Source organism: Dermacentor albipictus, chromosome 3 (genome assembly GCF_038994185.2).
Source record: "Dermacentor albipictus isolate Rhodes 1998 colony chromosome 3, USDA_Dalb.pri_finalv2, whole genome shotgun sequence".
Classification (NCBI taxonomy): domain Eukaryota; kingdom Metazoa; phylum Arthropoda; class Arachnida; order Ixodida; family Ixodidae; genus Dermacentor; species Dermacentor albipictus.
In genome coordinates, this window is record NC_091823.1 from 70,988,449 (window position 1) to 71,006,531 (window position 18,083).

General features: G+C 46.6%; 2 protein-coding genes across 18 annotated transcripts in view; one reads left to right on the top strand and one right to left on the bottom strand.

Moving 5' to 3' along the window:
• The window catches only part of LOC135914317 (guanylate cyclase soluble subunit beta-1-like), a 969,460-nt gene that overhangs the window by 732,903 nt on the left and 218,474 nt on the right, over positions 1 to 18,083 (bottom strand). The window lies entirely within an intron of this gene.
• The window catches only part of LOC135914316 (guanylate cyclase soluble subunit beta-1-like), a 219,282-nt gene that overhangs the window by 141,353 nt on the left and 59,846 nt on the right, over positions 1 to 18,083 (top strand). For all 3 annotated transcript variants that reach the window (XM_065447108.2, XM_070535555.1, XM_070535557.1), the window contains one exon: positions 14,381 to 14,484. In XM_065447108.2, coding sequence (XP_065303180.2) covers positions 14,381 to 14,484 — 104 coding nt within the window. The remainder of the gene's footprint in view (positions 1 to 14,380; positions 14,485 to 18,083) is intronic.

The window sequence follows — 18,083 nt, forward strand, 5'->3', positions numbered from 1 at the left end:
GAAATATATAATCGGGCTAAGATAGTATTAGTCCTCTGCTATCATTGGAGAAAGCCATCCAGTGACCATGGAAAGAAGCCTTGCCCTAGAGGAAGACAAATGTAGACGAAGCAGGAGAGCTCAATTATTGTAATTACATGTAGAAAAGAACGACCGTCGTTCCACGAAGCGAACCAGTATTTCACGTTAGCGCACTTTCTCTCATTTCTGCCGTCATAGTTTATCTGATCATTCTCTTATTGGTCAGTTAATTGTTTATCTTATTGTTTGTCTATTTATCTTACTTTCTCGTCCACTTCAACATATCTCATTTACGTACGTTATTAAATGACTATTTTATTTCACATCACATTCACTAGGATCCGCTGCTGATGCTGTTCCTTCATCCTCTTCACCTTCCGACCCACACACCTCCACCTCCCCCTCTTCCTCTTTCTCTTCGTTTTTTTTTTCCTAATCCAGATCCTTCTCCGTCTGTCAACATTTCGTCTGTGTGATCACGAGAAGGACCCGCTCCGTCCACACTACTTCACAGCTATGAAGCACCGACTGCTTTTTCCAAGCGCCAATACAGAACTAGGGGGCAGAGAAGGGAAGCATGTTGATCTCGTCTGCTGCTGAAGTCGTGATTGGCTGCGCTGGGATATGCGCCGGAAAGATACAGGCGCCCCCTGCCGATCAGCGCTTCCGTAGCACATGTGCGCAATGTAGACGCTTATAGCTACGCTGCACAAATCATCCGTAGCGCCGCTCGCCTATTCTTATCTACGTCATCCGTCGCGCGCCGTGACAGCTGCACCACTGACCTCATTCTTGGGGTTTCGCCAAATTTTATCGCCGAGCTTCATAGACCTGCGCCGCGAATCTTCCAAGTGGGGGCATATAGGCTGCACGTAAAAGAAAATTTAGGACCGCCTCCGCTTTTTGGAAGGCGACGGACTAGAGCACGATGGAGCCACGAACACTAGCTATATCCAGTGCGCAGATGAGCGGGCGTTAGCCTGTCATGGTAGCTGCTGGAGCGATCGCACTCTCTAGGATCAGTATTCCCCACTGTTATAGCATCAGCAGAGTAGCTTAGCTAATGAGTCTCTTCTACTTTCAAGGCGACGCAGGCACACGTGGAGATCCCCGCAGAGTCTCTATTCGTCCTTGAGACACCTTGCTTTGGCAAAGGTTAAGCAAGAAACTGAAATGGTGGTAAGGCTACTAATGGGCTGATTCGTCTATGTTTCCAGCAAGACTAATTTGTGCCCTAAAAAAATACCATAAAATAAAAACGGAAGAGTGGCTGAGAGGTAGAATCCTGGACTGCCAATCTGCTGGTCGTAAGTTTGGATCTTCGCCGCACAACGAGATCTTTTTATTTCTTACTAACTTTCTCACAGAGAATTTCGGCATTCTAGCGACGACAGCAGTAGACATCAAAATGGCTAGGAGAGTGCCTAACAACTGCTATCGCTCTAAAACGGAGTTTCTGGGCCACGTTCACTTGCTGTGTCGTCTTTTCTACGTTACGCATTCCTTTTTTTTTTTCCATACTGGTAGAACCATGAACGAACCTAAGTTCCCGGCTTCAAGTTCTGCTCTGGTATCTGGCGCCAGAAGAAGCAACGGAGTGAAGCAAGATTTTTCGCATGGTACAAGCCCTCGAACTGCCCAGCCATCACGTCACTCAAAAGACCTAATTGTATAATCAGTCTACGTGACAAGCGCGCACTCACGAACACATCGCGTTCGTCAATGTGTCGCTCTCTTCGTTGGCCTTTTGTGGCTCAGTGGCTATATGACGTTCTGCTGCTAATCATGAGAGCTCGCGGGCTCAATTCCCATCAGCGGCGGTCACATTTCGATGCGGGCAACTTGCGAAATCACTCGCCCGCTTAGATTTGGGAGCGCGTTTAGAGGACTGCAAGTTAGGTGGGCGGATGAGATTGAGAAGTTTGCAGGGACAACATAGCCACAATTAGTACATGACCGCGGTAGTTGGAGAAGTACGGGACAGGCCTTTGCCCTGCAGTGGGCGTAACCAGGATGATGATGATTATGATGATGATGATGATGATTATTATGATGATGATTAAAGGACTGCAAAGGGGACGTGATCTCGCGCAACCGAGTTGCAGTGCACCTTTGTCACCGAACGCTCTCCACGCCCCAACTAGTGTAGCTCTTTGAGACGCACGTGCTACCCCGCGAAAAATGTTGGCTGTCAGAAAGTCTAGATGCAAGGAGGCGTTGAAAAAATTTGCTGGAGCGGAAGCTCCCGCAGCTTCTTACCTGCAGAGGTCAAGCCAGCGTTTCCTCCTCCTCTACCGTCGCGAAGCTACCCTGCTTTGTCGAATATGGCTAGGGCGTTCACCAAGTCTTTTGCTTTCCAAATCGGATGGGCCGACAACGCCTTGTGTGGTAACTGTGGTAACGAGGAGACTCTCCAGCACCTTCTCTGTGACTGTCCTCGCTATAATTTACAGAGACAATCACTCGCAAACGCGATAGGGTGCTTTGACCGAAGACCTCTAACAGAGGAACTAATATTAAATTGCCGCCATCACATGCCATCGCTGCTGAGGGCGACGAGGGCACTGTTGCAATATTTAAGGGCTGCAAAATTGGACAAGCAGCTGTAGCCTGAACAGATGTTCATAGTGCTGGAAGTGCTACTAAGCTGTGCGGTGGCAGTATGCGGCGAAAGTGACCGACTGTGATTGTATGTCTGTGCTCCTTTCTTTCTTTATGTCTACTTTACTATAACTATATTTCTTCCTCCCCTCTTTCCCCAGCGTAGAGTAGCAAACAGGAACTTCCCCTCTGGTTAACCTCCCTGCCTTTCCCCTTTCCTCTCTCTCTCTCTCTCTCTCTCTGCTCCTCCTTCACCTCTAAAATACAGCCTAGTGTCGTGGCATCCTCCAACGGATCGGTTGCTTTGGTTACGTTACTGTAAATTCCAGGCTGTTTAGAAAATAAAGGGTGGTTGTTCCTTACGTAAGAATAAAAGTTCGGCTGAGTATTGATAACGGTATATCCAGAAAAATGTGCTAGGACGTCGAAGCTTCATTCTAAAAGCTAACAAAGCAAAGAAACACGTCAAGAACTATTGTACGGCCCGAAATAAGTCGTAATAAATTGGTGGGGAATGTGAGAAAAGCGCTTCTTTTTCTTCGCTACAACATTATGTTTTATCGTGCTGCTCCTAAGATGACATCGCTGCAGCTTCATTTTCTGAACTCGTTTCTGGTACAGCAATTTTTTTTAGAGCGCAGCTCTTGGGCCCCCGCTCCTGCGTTTAGCGTCGGCGTCGTTCAGCGTGATCCCTTGACGTAGTCCCTCGGTGTAAGCGAGCGAATGCGGAATGCAGCGGGGGATGAAAGACGGTGATAGCGAAAAGAGCGTGAGGAGGAAAGCGGAGAAGGAGGGTATGGCAGAAGCATGAGAAGAAAAGCGTAGTGCCGTGCAAGACGGGCTCTGCAGTGACGAGCGCTACGAGATGGCGCCAGAGTAGCTCGTCGTCATATGTTCACCGATAGCATGCGGCGAGCGCGTCCACCGATACCATATATGGAAACAAAGCGCTGCATGAGCGGAGGTCCGTCTGCGGCGGCTGCTGTGAATCGCGCCCACGCGTCATCCACGCGCTGCCTCTCTCGATCGCCTGTTTATCAAGGCAGTCGCTAATAGGGAGATCCACAGCCACAACGGTCCACAGCGGGAAATCCCACTTGGCTTGCGTGAAAGTACCACCTAGATATTTCGGGGCTCATGATATCTGGAAGGCGCAGATAGGTAGTATCTCTACATATACAGTCGTAAGAGTGTGGTACTACACGCAAAGAAACGGCATGCAGTGCAAGAAACTGAGCCATACAAAAAGCATTGGCATTCGTTGTAGCTGAGCCTGCTGTTCCATGGTGTCCTCGGCCACCGCCACAGGCTGCAAACCATCCTGACATAAAAAGATGCGTTTCTCCCTTGTGCTTCTCCTTATTGATCGATATCCGCGTCTCGAGCCACTGCGCACGCAGAAGACATAGCTCTTGTCATAGACTTGACGTTCCCGCTAGCCTGAAAGGATGACCCTGTCGGAGAGGTCTCGGACGCTGAAGCTACGGCCGACTTGTTCTGACAGCTGCGTATCGCGCCAGTGAGCCGTATACTGCGCCGCGAATGATGGTGCATGCGAAATACGGCTACGCACACGATTCCTGCGAGGCTGTCTGAAATAGGCGGGCTGAAACCGGCAGCATGCATAGTGGCTCAATCACGTCGGTGCCACCTGCTACAAAAAACATGCAGAATTAAATGCATCGAGTTACAGTTCTGATTATAACGGGAGAATGTCGCATTCAACAAGGAAACAATGTGAAAGCGTGACTGCTTAAGTGAAAATAATGTTCCCCTATGTATCGTCACCGGCTATTCATAGAGTTCCATGAAGTCGAGGCAACTTTCACAACTCCTAATTGTATTCATTTACAGTCTATAGCCTGTTTTGTGGCCCGTTTAGTATGACACCATCTTCTTCTCGAGTGTGCAACACGACGTACTAGTCTGCGCTCGTGCAAGTGAAAACGCGCCCCTTGTACTGCCTTCTGAAAAACGGAGCAAGAACGGGGAAAGAAAGACAGGGAGGTTAACCATATACACATCTGGTTTGATACCTTAAACAGAGAGAAGGAGGCCAGCAAATGGAAAGAAAGAAAGAAAGAAAGAAAGAAAGAAAGAAAGAAAGAAAGAAAGAAAGAAAGAAAGAAAGAAAGAAAGAAAGAAAGAAAGAAAGAAAGAAAGAAAGAAAGAAAGAAAGAAAGAAAGAAAGAAAGAAACTCTGAGCGTGCATTCATCCGGAGCCGCGCATAAAGACTGCAGTCAATTACTGCTCTATATCGACTTCAGGAACTGCAGCAGCCTATATATACGTGTTCCTCCACGTAACATTTGCTATCATCTATCACCTGCCCGTTAGTGGGAACATCACGCGCATTTTATAAGGGTAAATGTTACACAGACTTTCCATATGTATTCGTGGCGTCGCCATAGCTTTAGTAGCGTTCTCATGCTGCCCACCTTGTGTCGTTGCGGTTAAAGAAACGTAGACGATTACGTCCACAAACAAATGATTGAAGAAAGACGATCATTCCAGCCGGTTTCGAAACTGGGGTGTTTTGCAGGAAAGTCTGAGTTTCCCAACGTTCGCGATGTCCGCAAGCTCTAGCGACGCCCTCAGATGAACGAGCTAATGGTATCAAGACGTACTATTGAACCCTCGGCACCCATCCAGTTCCATCGGCTTATCTGCATTCCCTCTTCGGTTATCATAACTTGGGCGTTGCCTAATAGGCAGCCGAAAACGTGGCGAAACGGTCGGTGCCTTCTTTTTCTTTTTCATTTGTTCATCGTTCCTACCAATCCATCACCTCCTCTAGTAAGTTATCGAAAAATTGTTTTCTGGTGTATTTCTATTGCGCACTTTAGGTAGTTTATAAACTTTTGAAAAATGTGCAAGATGTGCACCCAATATGTTCAAAATAATTTGCTATTTATTTCATTTTGCGTTGTACCGCGAGGAAAGGGTGGTTTGACAGCTAATGTTTGGAAGAGCAGGCACGCCCGGGACGCGCCCTTGAAAGGCGTGGCCAGCGGCTTGCGCCAAGTGTGCGGACAGACAGGGGGCAGTCATGGTATTGCCGTATTGCGTCGATAACAATAAGTGGCGCTGGCGCGTAGCATTGCCCCGTCTTGCCCGTTTGAAACAAGGTAGCGGCGTTCACAGGGTGCGCTCGTGCTGAAATACGTGGCTTTATCTCGACATGTCTGCTGCTTTCAAACGTTCCGCGCCATCTTTGTTCACCGACTTCCATAAAACAGACTCAGGCGAGCGCAAAACGCGGGGCATTCTGCACAGCACCTCTGGGTCCGTATCCACAGAAACGTTCTTACGTAAGAACTGTTCATTAGAGCGCATACCAGTCAGTTGTGATGCCGGATGTATTATTAGCGAAGGTGGCCAACCCAATAGGAAGAAGCACTTATAAACGAAAAGCTTTGTCAAGTCGGCACACTTAATATTTCTGGAAGCTACGCCCCGACCGACTGCACCATCAGGGACACCGGCTGTAGAAGCGAGCCAAGAACTGCAACACATAATGAGACTGGCTCTGCACTACGAGTTTACTAAGTGTGGTTCGCTACATGGATAAGTGTTGCCTACAAGCTACAAACGAAAAAAGATTTCAGTACAAATATGGGCTAAGCACATTCTGCCAATACCTAATAATATTCCAAAAGCGTCATTTGTTGTTTTAGAGCCGGAGCAGAGGGCAAGAAAGGAGATTAGGCCCATGACTCGCTTTCTTTTGAAAGCGTGTTCAGAGGACAAAGACTGACGCAAGATATCCGGCAGCATAGATATCGCCCCTGATAACAATAGTCAAGAGGGGAGGAGAATTTGCTATAATAAATACGGTTCAACAAACAACACCATCATACAAATAATGCGCATAGTGGAAATGCGATGTACACCTCTGTTTAGAGGAGAACGGTCTATGCAAGTCCCACACTAAACCATAGGTCGCTTGAGGTGAAGCTCACTTTCGATGCACCGCTTAATGTTGCTCACAGGCAGCAAACCTATCGCTGAAAATATTCATGAAGCAAAACATTGTTTTAATTACCGCTGGATATCCTTAATATCGGTGTATTTCACACAATTCTACGGAAAAAAAGGCTTTTCCTTCAGGTATTATTATGCCTCGTCTTTGAAAGGATATCGAATCCTCACATGAAAAGCTGCATAATGTTAAAGTTTCTTTCTTTCGGGAGTGGGAAGTACCTCACGGCTGGTCGACGTAACTAAACAGCAATATTTACAGACGAATACGTGACAAAGGCGAATTACGTGCAACTCATTTCTTTCATACACATTTAGTTCTCAGTCCGATTCGTCACAAAATTATAAAATGAGTCTGCTAGTAATTCATTGAGTTTGATAATTTCGTTTATCACATCTGCTAACCGGAAGAAAGTCACGTTTTAATTATAATACACTTGCACCGATGCACCGAGCTTCGTGGTGAGAAACTGCATGAGCTGTCGTAATTACTGGGCATCTGGGCGCCGCTCTCTATATTCAGACAGGGAAATGTGTTTCACTCTGAGACTGCCATGCAGAAATTGTTGGTTGCACCGACTGCTGCTGGAGTACTACTCTGGACACTTCCAAATTCGGTCACCTTTGTCTTCTAGGCCAGCGAGAAAGCCGCCATGTTGGCCAATCAGACCTTACATGTTGGTGAATTTCACAACATTGCGGAATTTGACCACGTCCAAGCACTATAACCTCATAGGCCTCGTTAGCCGCTGCCCGATGATAAGTCAAAGAGTAACTCAAGAAATATTTCTTGAGGTATGTGTAATTGTTAAGAGCTTTCGATGGATCTAAAGAACATTACAATGTTCTTTATTTTGATGTTACGTGATAGCTCGATTTTTGTTCGCATTGCTGCTTCGAGAGTTTCATTGTAATTCAATAAGGCTTGGACAGGGACTAGTTGGTTTGACATAGTTCTGCTTACTGTGCTATACTGTTACACAAAAGACAAAAAAAAGTTTAACTGGCACACACGTTGCACACAGGTGTGTCACTTTTATTTTTTTGTTTTTCATTGTAATGTTGCATATTGTTTTGTCTGTCCTGTCGTAATGTTGTTGGGCGTGCAATAGCTGTTCCACTCGTTCTTTTAAACAGTGTGCAAAAGGGTAACTGTGTGGCTATGCTACCAGTTCGTGAGCACATGACATACCTGCTAACTCTACCGAATTCTTTTCGTTAAGTTTACGAATTTGGGGTCGTTCTAAATTTGTACGAATGCTGTGTCAAGTTCTACGGAAGATAAGCCGTCGAAAGATGAAGCCGCAGAAAGTAATAAAATTTAGAAAGCAGACAAACAATTGTCATGGTACATGTACAGCCTTTTCCTGTGGGAGCTCAATATTCCATATGCGAGAAGAGAGTTCCCTTCCAACAGGCTTATTCGCATAGGTTCTTAAAGCCGGCCTAGATGGCAGCCGCAAAGTTGTTGAAAATGCCACAGCATTATCTAAAAGCAATCCCTAGTTTGTGAGTCTGTTGCTCAAAGTTAGCTACTGCTGCTGGTGTTCTATCTCTAACTAAAATGAAGTGTGTATGTATCCCATAAAGCGTGTGTGCTCGGGGCAAACATTAAAAAAAAGACTGCTTACTATCCACCCTCTTGCTTCGTTGTCGTGTGGGCGGTAATATTACACAGGTTGGCAGGTAAGCAAGGAGTAGCCGGCGCCGTATTTGTGCACCAACATTCTCGAATGTCAGCAGAACACGTGAAAAAAGAATGTACGTGAAGTAGGATATGGCGTATGGGGGAAAGCGGGGGTTTGCGAGCTTGGCTGAGGAAAAGGGGGTGTGGGTGGCGAGAGAGAGAGAGTCCGTAAATGGTTCGGGGCAGAAGGGCTTATTCTCCTGGGACGCCTCATATGAAGGCCTCTCCGAAAAAAGAAAGGAAGCCCTAAAAACGATGCCAACGCTTTCTTTTTCTCTTAGCGGGTATTACCATATTCAATAAGCGCGACATTCGCGGCTAACTCGGAAAAAGGCGAGGTGGCGCTCGGGCACAGCGCGCTAACAGAACATGCGCCCGAACGCCAGCGCCAGGGCTCACTGCCTCGCGGTGGAAATCGCGCCGCAAATGACGTCCCACAAAGCCCCGTCCTCCGGTCGAGGTTCTCGTACCGCGGTGGGGAGTGTGTTTGATTGGAGCGCGATCAGCCACATTGAAAACGAGGATGGTTGCGCGGCCGATGCAGATTTCCCGCGTTTACTGTTCTGGCGTAAATTGGTTCCTGTGGAGAAACAGGTTTCTCAGTGCGCATTGAATATGTTCTGCGGCAACGAATAAAGAACTGAAATAGCAAAAGCAAAATAAACAAATGTATGAAAAAAAGCGGCAATGCGTATAAATGTAAGCAAGGCAACCATACAGTAACGAAGAGTTTGCGCGATACCCAACGTCTGTTCGCACCGCTAACCGAAGGCTTTATTCATTATGTACTGTTTAGCCGTTTGTGCGTGAGTCTTCTACGCACTTACATCAGTGGCACGTTCAAACGCACAGATTAGTTCAAATTCAGCGTTCTCTTATGAAACGTAGGTCCATGCTTCACGCTAAATGCGATAGCTCGCTCGTCTAAACTGTTCGCCAGGGAAAACAAACGTGCTCCTATCTCGTTCCAGCTAAATTAGATTGTGATGTATTTACAGCCCTGCTTTTTCGCGAAGTTCTGTCGTTCTATCTTTGCACGAAGAATCAAGTACGTGTCTTTCTACTGCGACACTTTCATAAACAGTGCTTGTTTCACAACCTGTAATTTCGCGACTGTGGGAGTACACAACTTCAGCGCCACTTATAGCATGCACAAGGCAAGCGGCAAGCCTGAAACGATACTTTGATCATGAACCAGGCGAGATATACGTTCCACGCTGTTTTGACTAAGGGTGAGTAGGACGACTCAAGGCGACAGAAAGGAGGAGGGCGCGTATAGAAATATGTGTAGACTACTGTAGACGACGCATCTCTTTCCCCTTTGGGCTGGCCGTCATATCGTGATTAGTTTCATGTGTTTACATGAACCCTTCACGTCATGCTTCATATTTATGTATTCGTGGGTGTACACGACGGTGTACTGGGTATTTCCGGCACTCTCATGTGGTTTCTTTTGATTTTCTTACTACATATATATTTTTTGTACTATCGTTGTGGCTCAGCGCGAAGGAGCAGCTGTCACCATTACAGGGTGATTACAGCTTTTTTTGTTACTCTCATTTCAATAAAAAAAAGAACTTCCACGTGCAGCAATTTACCACCTGTGAGTAACCTACTTCCTCGGAACTTGCTCCAAATATATCCTTTACTATTGAGCTTAAGCCGTCAAGGAGTCGTGGCGACCTTTCTATCCACGCGTGCTTTTAACCTCTCGGCCTCTACATCTTGTCTTTGAACTGTACGCGCGACCGCTTTAAATTTATTTAACTTTCTACCTACACTTTTTCAGAAATTGCGAGTATTTCCATGTGTCATGACACCCACACATGAAAACACGTGGCATGCAACAAGTAAGTTCTCCCATCGTACTGATAGTCACGACAGCTTTGTTATGTTGTAACGTTTTCTTTTTTTGACCAAAATTCAAGACACGTGCGCCTTTGAAAGCCGGAACACTGACACCGAGCCATCCATAACGGAAAACGTTTCTTATCAGATTTGCTGTCGCTGCGAATAACGAAGTGAACAGACGCTGTTTGGACAGCAGAAAAGAGGAGAACGAAAAAGACGTTGAGGTAGATTCGGTCGTTCCAAGAAAGCCTTGAGGCAGCGTAAAATTTACAGCAGCCTTGAATGCGCATAGAGCAGCGAAACCGAAGAGGAAGATGAAGAAGATCAAAGAGGCCAGAAAAAGCAACACACTGAGCAAGCAAGCAAGCAAGCGAGCGTAGTTAAAGAAGACAAGAAGAGAGGCTGACGCCGCCGTGGTATATGTGAATCGAAGATGTAGTAGCGCCGTAAAGGTGTCACGCGCCGCAGGAGCGGCTATTCGAGAGAGCTAAAACGGAACGCTTCCCTCGGGGACTCTTGTCATACTGTCGTGGTGGAACGCACTGGAGAAATATGTTTCTCGTTGTGGTGCCTCTGCCGGGTTTATACAGCTCTGCATGCCCCGGCCAGCGAGTGTTTGACGCGTGGCCACTATCCAATGGTGGCATCAATAATGGCGCTTCACGTAACCAAACACTGACAGTTTCGTCGTCTTTCTCTCTCTATCTCCATCTCTCACTAAACTTGAAACATGAAGCACTGAGAGGACCGGAGTGAAAGAGTGAAGAGAGGAACGCAGGGAGGTAAACCGGAAAGGTCTTCGGGTGGCAACCCAACAAAATATGAGGACGCTTGAAAAGGGCCGGTTGATCAAGTGCTTAATCACAACAACTGGTCAGTGCGCCTAGGGGAACTATGCGTTCTCAGAAATTGCACTTGATTTTCAAAGGACTGACCGCGTGCATGCGCTTGCACTTGGTGAACTTCACGGTTTTATATCCCACTAGTTTTCTTTGCTTAATCCGCCGTGGTTTTTATGTGGCTATGGTGTTTGGCTGCTGAGCACGAGGTCGCGGGATTGAATCCCGGCCACGGCGGCCGCATTTCGATGGGGGCGAAATGTGAAAACACTCGCGTGTTTAGATTCAGGTGCACGTTAAAGAACCTCAGGTGATCGAAATTTCCGCAGTCCTCCACTACGGCGTGCCTCATAATCAGAAAATTGTTTTGGCACCTGAAACCCCATAATTTAATTTTATTTAGTTATCTTTGCTTCTTGCAGCGACGCTGCTAGCCTCTCGGTGGTCGGCATTTTTCGTGTCCGCATCCGTTAGCAAATATGTGGTTCGATTCCGGCGGCCGTGCAGGGCAGCAGCAGTGGCTCGTACCCCCGCAAGGCAGAGGCTTCAAGCACTCAGCAAAGTGAAGCGAAAAGTGCCTAGATTCTTGGGAACCACGCATACAACATACAGACCAACATTCGTTTCCATAAAGAGCGAGCACAAAACAAGCATCCGATCCGCATAATTGATGATAAGGCGCTCCTGGTGACAATGCAAAGCGCGTAGCTCTCCCCACGTGCGTTTCTCGGTAAAGATTACTGTTGGCAAAGCTGCCGCGATGACGGGAGCTTCCACGGCGACGACCAGTGGCGGCGTGCTGCCAAATTACCATTATTCCGATTGATACCATTATTCTAAAGCTGTGAAGCATTGCACACACCCCTCAGCAGTTGTAGTGGCTGTTTCCAACAGCTTCGTTGGACCTCCATCCACTTTCGCAGGGACGGGATGGCGAGTCACTTTCTTCTTCCTTCTCTTCTTCTTTTTAATGTGACGCTAAATAGAAAACACTAAGTCACTTCGACGTAATACAGAATTCTTTCAAAATTCTATTTTCATTGAATTAGCGGTAATTGGTTTGTTTCTGAATCGCAAATTAAGGTCATAGCGCGACATTTATATTTTTATCTTAGCGCCGAAACACCACCGTCTGTACCCCAGTGACGTCACAGACTTCTACGTATCTTCTTTTTCGCATTTTAACTTGTTGTGGCCCAGTACAACATCTCGAAGCTTCCTAAGCTCTGTCTTTGGCTCTTTCAGAAGAGAATGTATAGTTAATTTTAGCGATCAAAAATAACCTAGCCCCAAGTAGACGCCGTCAAAAATACGTGACGTCGCAGCGAGCTGGTACGGGAACATCAAGGTGACGTCGCCACCAATCTCTCGCGTTTTGCCTCTCTTCTGGCTTCATCGAGTCTGCGATTACGGCTAGAGACGCTTTGTTTAGGACTGCAGAGTTTAATTACCAAATGCTGCTCAAATTACATTTCCCTATTGCTTCCCTTTAAAGCGAAGCTTTCCTTTTCCTTCGTAGCGTTGCGGAAGAAGACGCATTCTTCTAGAATGCTCTCATCATGACACACCTAGGCGCCGACTTAAATTGTCGCTAACGGCACTAGACCACACACCTGTGCCATTAAACATCAAACATTCATTCATACCACACACCAATTCGTTGCTTGGGCTCGAACCTGCGGCCAGCGAGCGCTATGCAAAAGTACGCTGTGATATCACTGTAGTAAACATTTCTTGTGGACGGTGACATTGTTGGGGCGCTATTAACGAACGTAAAAAAGCGTCTTGCTCATTTGAGTGTTCTTCATTTCTGTCACCTCGCACTTTACGCAGTATTGCCATTTTTCATCGCATGGTTGCTTCGACAGTTTCTCTGCAATGTCGCCGTGTTGTTTTGACTGTTACGTTTTGATGTTGTTATGTGTACGTTGACTGTATCTCTGCTCGAAAGAGGGAAAGCGAGAGAGAGAGAGGTCATAAGGGAAACGCTCGTCTTTCCACACAAGCCATGTGGATAAGTATACTAAACCATATGCTTGACAATGTGGCCTGCTGATGAGACAAAGTGTAGCCGGCGTCATATTTGTTGTGTCAAGGCCTACTTCATCTATCACGTCAATAAATAAACTGAGCTTGCGCATGTGAAGAAGAAACAATGCCCAAATAAATTTTCCGCTTTCTGAGGGGAGCACTTCGAGCATTGATTGTCTCGTGTATCTAAGAACAACAACCGTCACCACCTGCCGCAGTGCGGGCAGCGCCAGCAGAACCCTGAAGACATCAGCTTAACAAAGAAGTCACACGCCTAGAGATTATCACGCCACTCTCGTTCCCAAAAGACTGCCTAGCTTTGTTTCGCGCCTGCCTTCCTCAAGCTACAATGAACAGCTTCATGGCGACAAGGGTATCGAATTACTGCAGCAGCTCGCGAGCTTCCGAGTCAAATTAGCCTTGACATGCGATGTGTGCTTCTGCAGAGTGTATTGCGTAATATAAGCTGCCGGCGACTGGCACCACAAAAAAAAAGCTCGAGCCGAGGGTGTCTTGCCGGCGGGGCAACGCTTTAAATTATCTTTCAGCAATCTGATCAAGCAACGGCGGGACGTGACCTATTCAACACCGGACGAACTAATTAGGTCTTGTATGCGCGGCCACCACGGAGCCGAAAAGCAAGAAAAAAACACCGGAACGAATAACAGAACGGGCGCCCAGTGTTTCACAAGGCAGCAACGAAGAAAGCACTGAGGCGACCGACTAGCAAGAAACTTGGAAGAAACGAAACCTGTCCAGATGTTTTCTTTACTGGAGAGATCTGCCATAATAAAAAACCAAAAGTGCGAAAACGAGCGGGGGGGGGGGGGAAGGGGCGTATACGTACCTACGTAGACAGAGAGAGGGGGAAAAGAATATAGAGGAAGGCAGGGAAGTTAACCAGAGGTAGTTCCGGTTGGCTACGTGCCAGCTACACGCTGGTACGTAGGTAGTAGTGGAAGATAGGAGAGAGCTTTAGAATAAACCATTGCTCATGTGAGAGAGGGCAAAAGTTCGGAGCCACTATGAGGAGGGGAACGAAGCTCGCGCTAAAAAAACACTGGAGGAGATTTAATTTCCGGACTGAGCCAAGACGTTGGGACGAATTCTTTTCTTAGATACGGTTGTGCTCAAAAAGAAAAAGAAGAAATGGGGATGGGGGAGTAGAAAAGAAGAAAGAAAAGAAAGTCTGCATGACTCCCGACTACATAACGCGACGGTAAAATGCTATGGCGCTCATGCCCCAATGCATTGTTCCAATTTTCTATTTGTTGAGCTCCCCTATCTAAAGAGCTGTGGTGAACTTTAGTGACAGAGGAGATGCAAAGCGAATAGGAAATTCACCGTGCGTCCTTCATTTCTGCGCAGGCGCAAAAGCAAGATCCGTATGCACGGCGGTTCTTTCCTCATGCATCGAGTGTACCAGGACGATGTCACTTTCAAGTTGGTGCAGTCGGCGTCCGAAGTGCTGGGTGAGCTCGTACTTTTGTTTTACTCAATTTTTTCCCTGTGCGCAAGGTTGCATCTGAATAAAGTACGCTACAAGCCCTGATTCGATCCCACGTAGGGGCGATATATTCTCAGCACTTTTTACGCGATCATCATATCTAGGCCAGATTAACAGCCAAAAGTTGGATATGGTAGTTAAAGAAATGCTATTGAATTCTAAAGTAATTAAAGAAAGCTACCAACAAATTGTCACAGACGGAGAAGCTAGTGCGAACAGCGTATTCCATTGACATCGGCTGACCGTTTTATTTACGCGTTTTTTTTTTCTTATCAGGCAATACCAAAAATTCAACTGTTTGAATTCTGGCGGATAAAGCCCTACTGACTCAAAACAGTGTTTTCTCAATTTCTGCGAACGCATATTTGGCAGGCATTAAAAATAAAAGTCTGCGGCCTCCTTCGCACCTGTGTATAATAGCATGAGACGTTGAGACTCAATTGAATTATGGGGTTTTACGTGCCAAAACTACTTTCTCATTATGAGGCACGCCGTAGTAGAGGTCTCCGGAAATTTTGACCACCTGGGGTTTTTTAACGTGCACCTAAATCTAAGTACACGGGTGTTTTCGCATTACACCTCCATCGAAATGCGGCCGCCGTGGCCGGGATTCGATCCCGCGACCTCGTGCTCAGCAGCCCAACACCATAACCACTGATTAACCACGGTGGGTGAACGTCGAGACTGACAATATTTAAGTGAGCGAGAACGCTTCTCTTTAAATGAAATAAAGGAGCTCGCTGCACGATGCGATGTCACGTACGATTTGACGGAAATATCATCCGCGTACGAGCAGGTCCATATGTAGTAACCCCATTTCTCTTCACAGTGAATAATGTATTTGCCTATGAACGTCTGCGAAATCGTGGTAGCCATGTCCAGCCAAAGTTAAAAGTGGCGCATACTTGACTTTCAGTTGTAGTTCTTTATCCACTAATTTGTTTACTTGTTTTCACGGTGTAAGGACGTGGCAACAAATGCCATTTAATTTTACGTTTTCGATGGTGTTTGTTAAAGCGCATTTCTATCATTGTCTTCGCCAGCATCTAAAGTGGCTGTTTAGGTTACGAGCTGTGTTCGGGCAACCTGAAGAGTATGTTTTGCTTGTGCAGCTTTCAATTGCTCGAGACGCTTCTAGACTGACCAGCCAATGCGATGCAACTCAAGGTAGCTCCACGTTCGCTTATTTTTCATGTATCATTCGTGATGTTCGTAGACAGAATCAAGCTAGTCTATTTCGCGAAGTGGTCTGCTTCCCTGACTCGCTTCCTCGTGTTGGTGCTTGTTAATACTTTCCTGAATTCCGGGCCGGCGTATCATAGCGATTGCTCCCGCTGGAAGGTATGCCGCTCTTATCACCCACCGTTAACGGTCGGCTGATCCCATGGAGAACGAGGGCGGAGCGTCGGTCTGACCACTGACGAAGCGTGAATAGCAATGGCGCCGGAAAGCCAAAGCAGTGAACATCGCAACCTAACTGCGCATGTGCAGCAGTTCTACCACGGGTCGGTTAGACGGCGCAACATGTGCTGAAATCCGCGAGTACAGTTGCTCGCGTTTCATTCTATGGGGGTGGTACGAGTACGTCCTTTTTTTTTCTTTTCATCGCGAGACCTGAGCAGGACTTCGCGCTTTCTCCTTTCTTTACAAGCTTGTTGGCTTCACAGTAACTTCCAGTCGATGAGGATGGCTAGAGGGGCTTGTTGGTACGGCTTATCTTAATTTGTTGTAACGCAAGCTGAACAAGCACAACAGAAAGGCACATCTGACACGCACAGCGCTAACTTTCAACACTAGATTTATTTCCAGTATATATTCAAGTGCGAAAGAAGCCACCGCAAGATGTCTCTCTAGCCTCCACAGCGTTGACTGTTATGCATGGAACGCAGTGTAGTACCAATGCAGTGAGTACTTATCGATATCTCTAACTGCCATTACACAGTGTGCGCAAGCGAAGGCCTGTGAAGGACGTGATTCTGGCCCAGGTGGGGAGCAACTGATAAAAGCGTATTCCGCACGAGGGTAGATATAGCGCAAGACGGTGACGTACTTGCCACGTGACTTACGTGCAAAAGGGGAATGACATGCATGTTTTAAATAGATCATGTTTACGGGATGCCGCCTTTGTGTGACCCCGGCTGCTCCTTTTCTCATGGAATTACATCCAATAACAGGCCACAGGAACGAAAAGCAAATCACATAAAACACCACTCGAACTTTAAGTTAACTCGGACAAACAAGTTCAACACACTCAACCCTAAAGTCAAGTCAATCTTAATTTCGACTCACATAATTGAGCTATAGACAGCTTACAAAAAGTGTCACATTAGAAATTCCGAAACCTAAAGTCCAGTCACATAACTAGACTTAAGGTAGGGTAGAAAAGAAAATGAGCAGTAAGTTTACAAAAAGACACATGAAGTCAAGTGCGAAAGGAAGCGGATTTATGTTGTATAAAGCTCACACGAAACATGATTTGTTGCCTCGTCATTATACATTGTACGGCGCATCATCAGGCCCAAACCAAACCCGCACGATGCTCGTTGAGTTGGCCCGCAAGCACATCATCAGGGACAGCAGATAGCAGAAACAAGAAAATAGTACCGGGTATATTGCGGCGAATCAAAAGCGCAGAAAAACACGTCATTTGGCATGGGCATTGGTAGGGCAATACACAGGAAGATAAAGCATTTCGTTTTATCCTTACTGTCTGTTTGCTCTCCTCTGGTATCACTTACATAAGCACTGCGCTGGATCGATAAGAGAACCCACTACAAATAGTCATTCCGGCCAAACTGCTCGCTTATTCGCGCTACTTCGCACAGAGGCGCATTTATCTGCAAGATTTTTTTTTTTTGAAGTCATGTCCGAGTGCATCTTTGCAGAACACGCCTATAAATAAATCTAAGTGCGCATCTGTCATCTGGGCAAACCCAAAGCGAAATCAATCCAGTTTATCCGTGAAAGGTGCTTTCTCCTGGCGGATACATAATCAATAAAGTGCGGGGTCTGTATCAGCCGTCTGGCAACACACGCCACCACTGCTGCCTTTCTCGAAATACACATTTCTCGTCCGACGTTGCCACTGGCGAAGTGTTCCTTCTGATTCACATTAGACGAAACAGGTGTAATTGCGGCACATAGACGTGTTGATACTCAAAAACAAATCACCCCCCCCCCCTCCATACACACATACACACAGCACATCGTGAGGTTTAATGTCGGAAATTTCCTCACTGATGCAAATCGCCAAGCTCTGTCAACAGCTGAACTGAACCCTGTCACTGCGTGAAAAAAGCATGCACCATGCGCTTAACCTTCTAACTGGCGATCACCTTATCAGCAAGTGCAATTGCTGTTCATCCAAACGGCGCTGCAACGGCCCGCACCAGTGTGTTGACTCCCGAGCAGGCATGCATATATAATTTTATTTGGTATTATTGCGAAAGAAATTATACGGACAGCGCAAGGGCATTTTCGCTGTCGCCATTGCTGACGTGCCGTCTCGAATAAACTCGAAGTGTGAGGAGAATTAGCGGCCTGCGCACGGTATGCAGGTGGTTA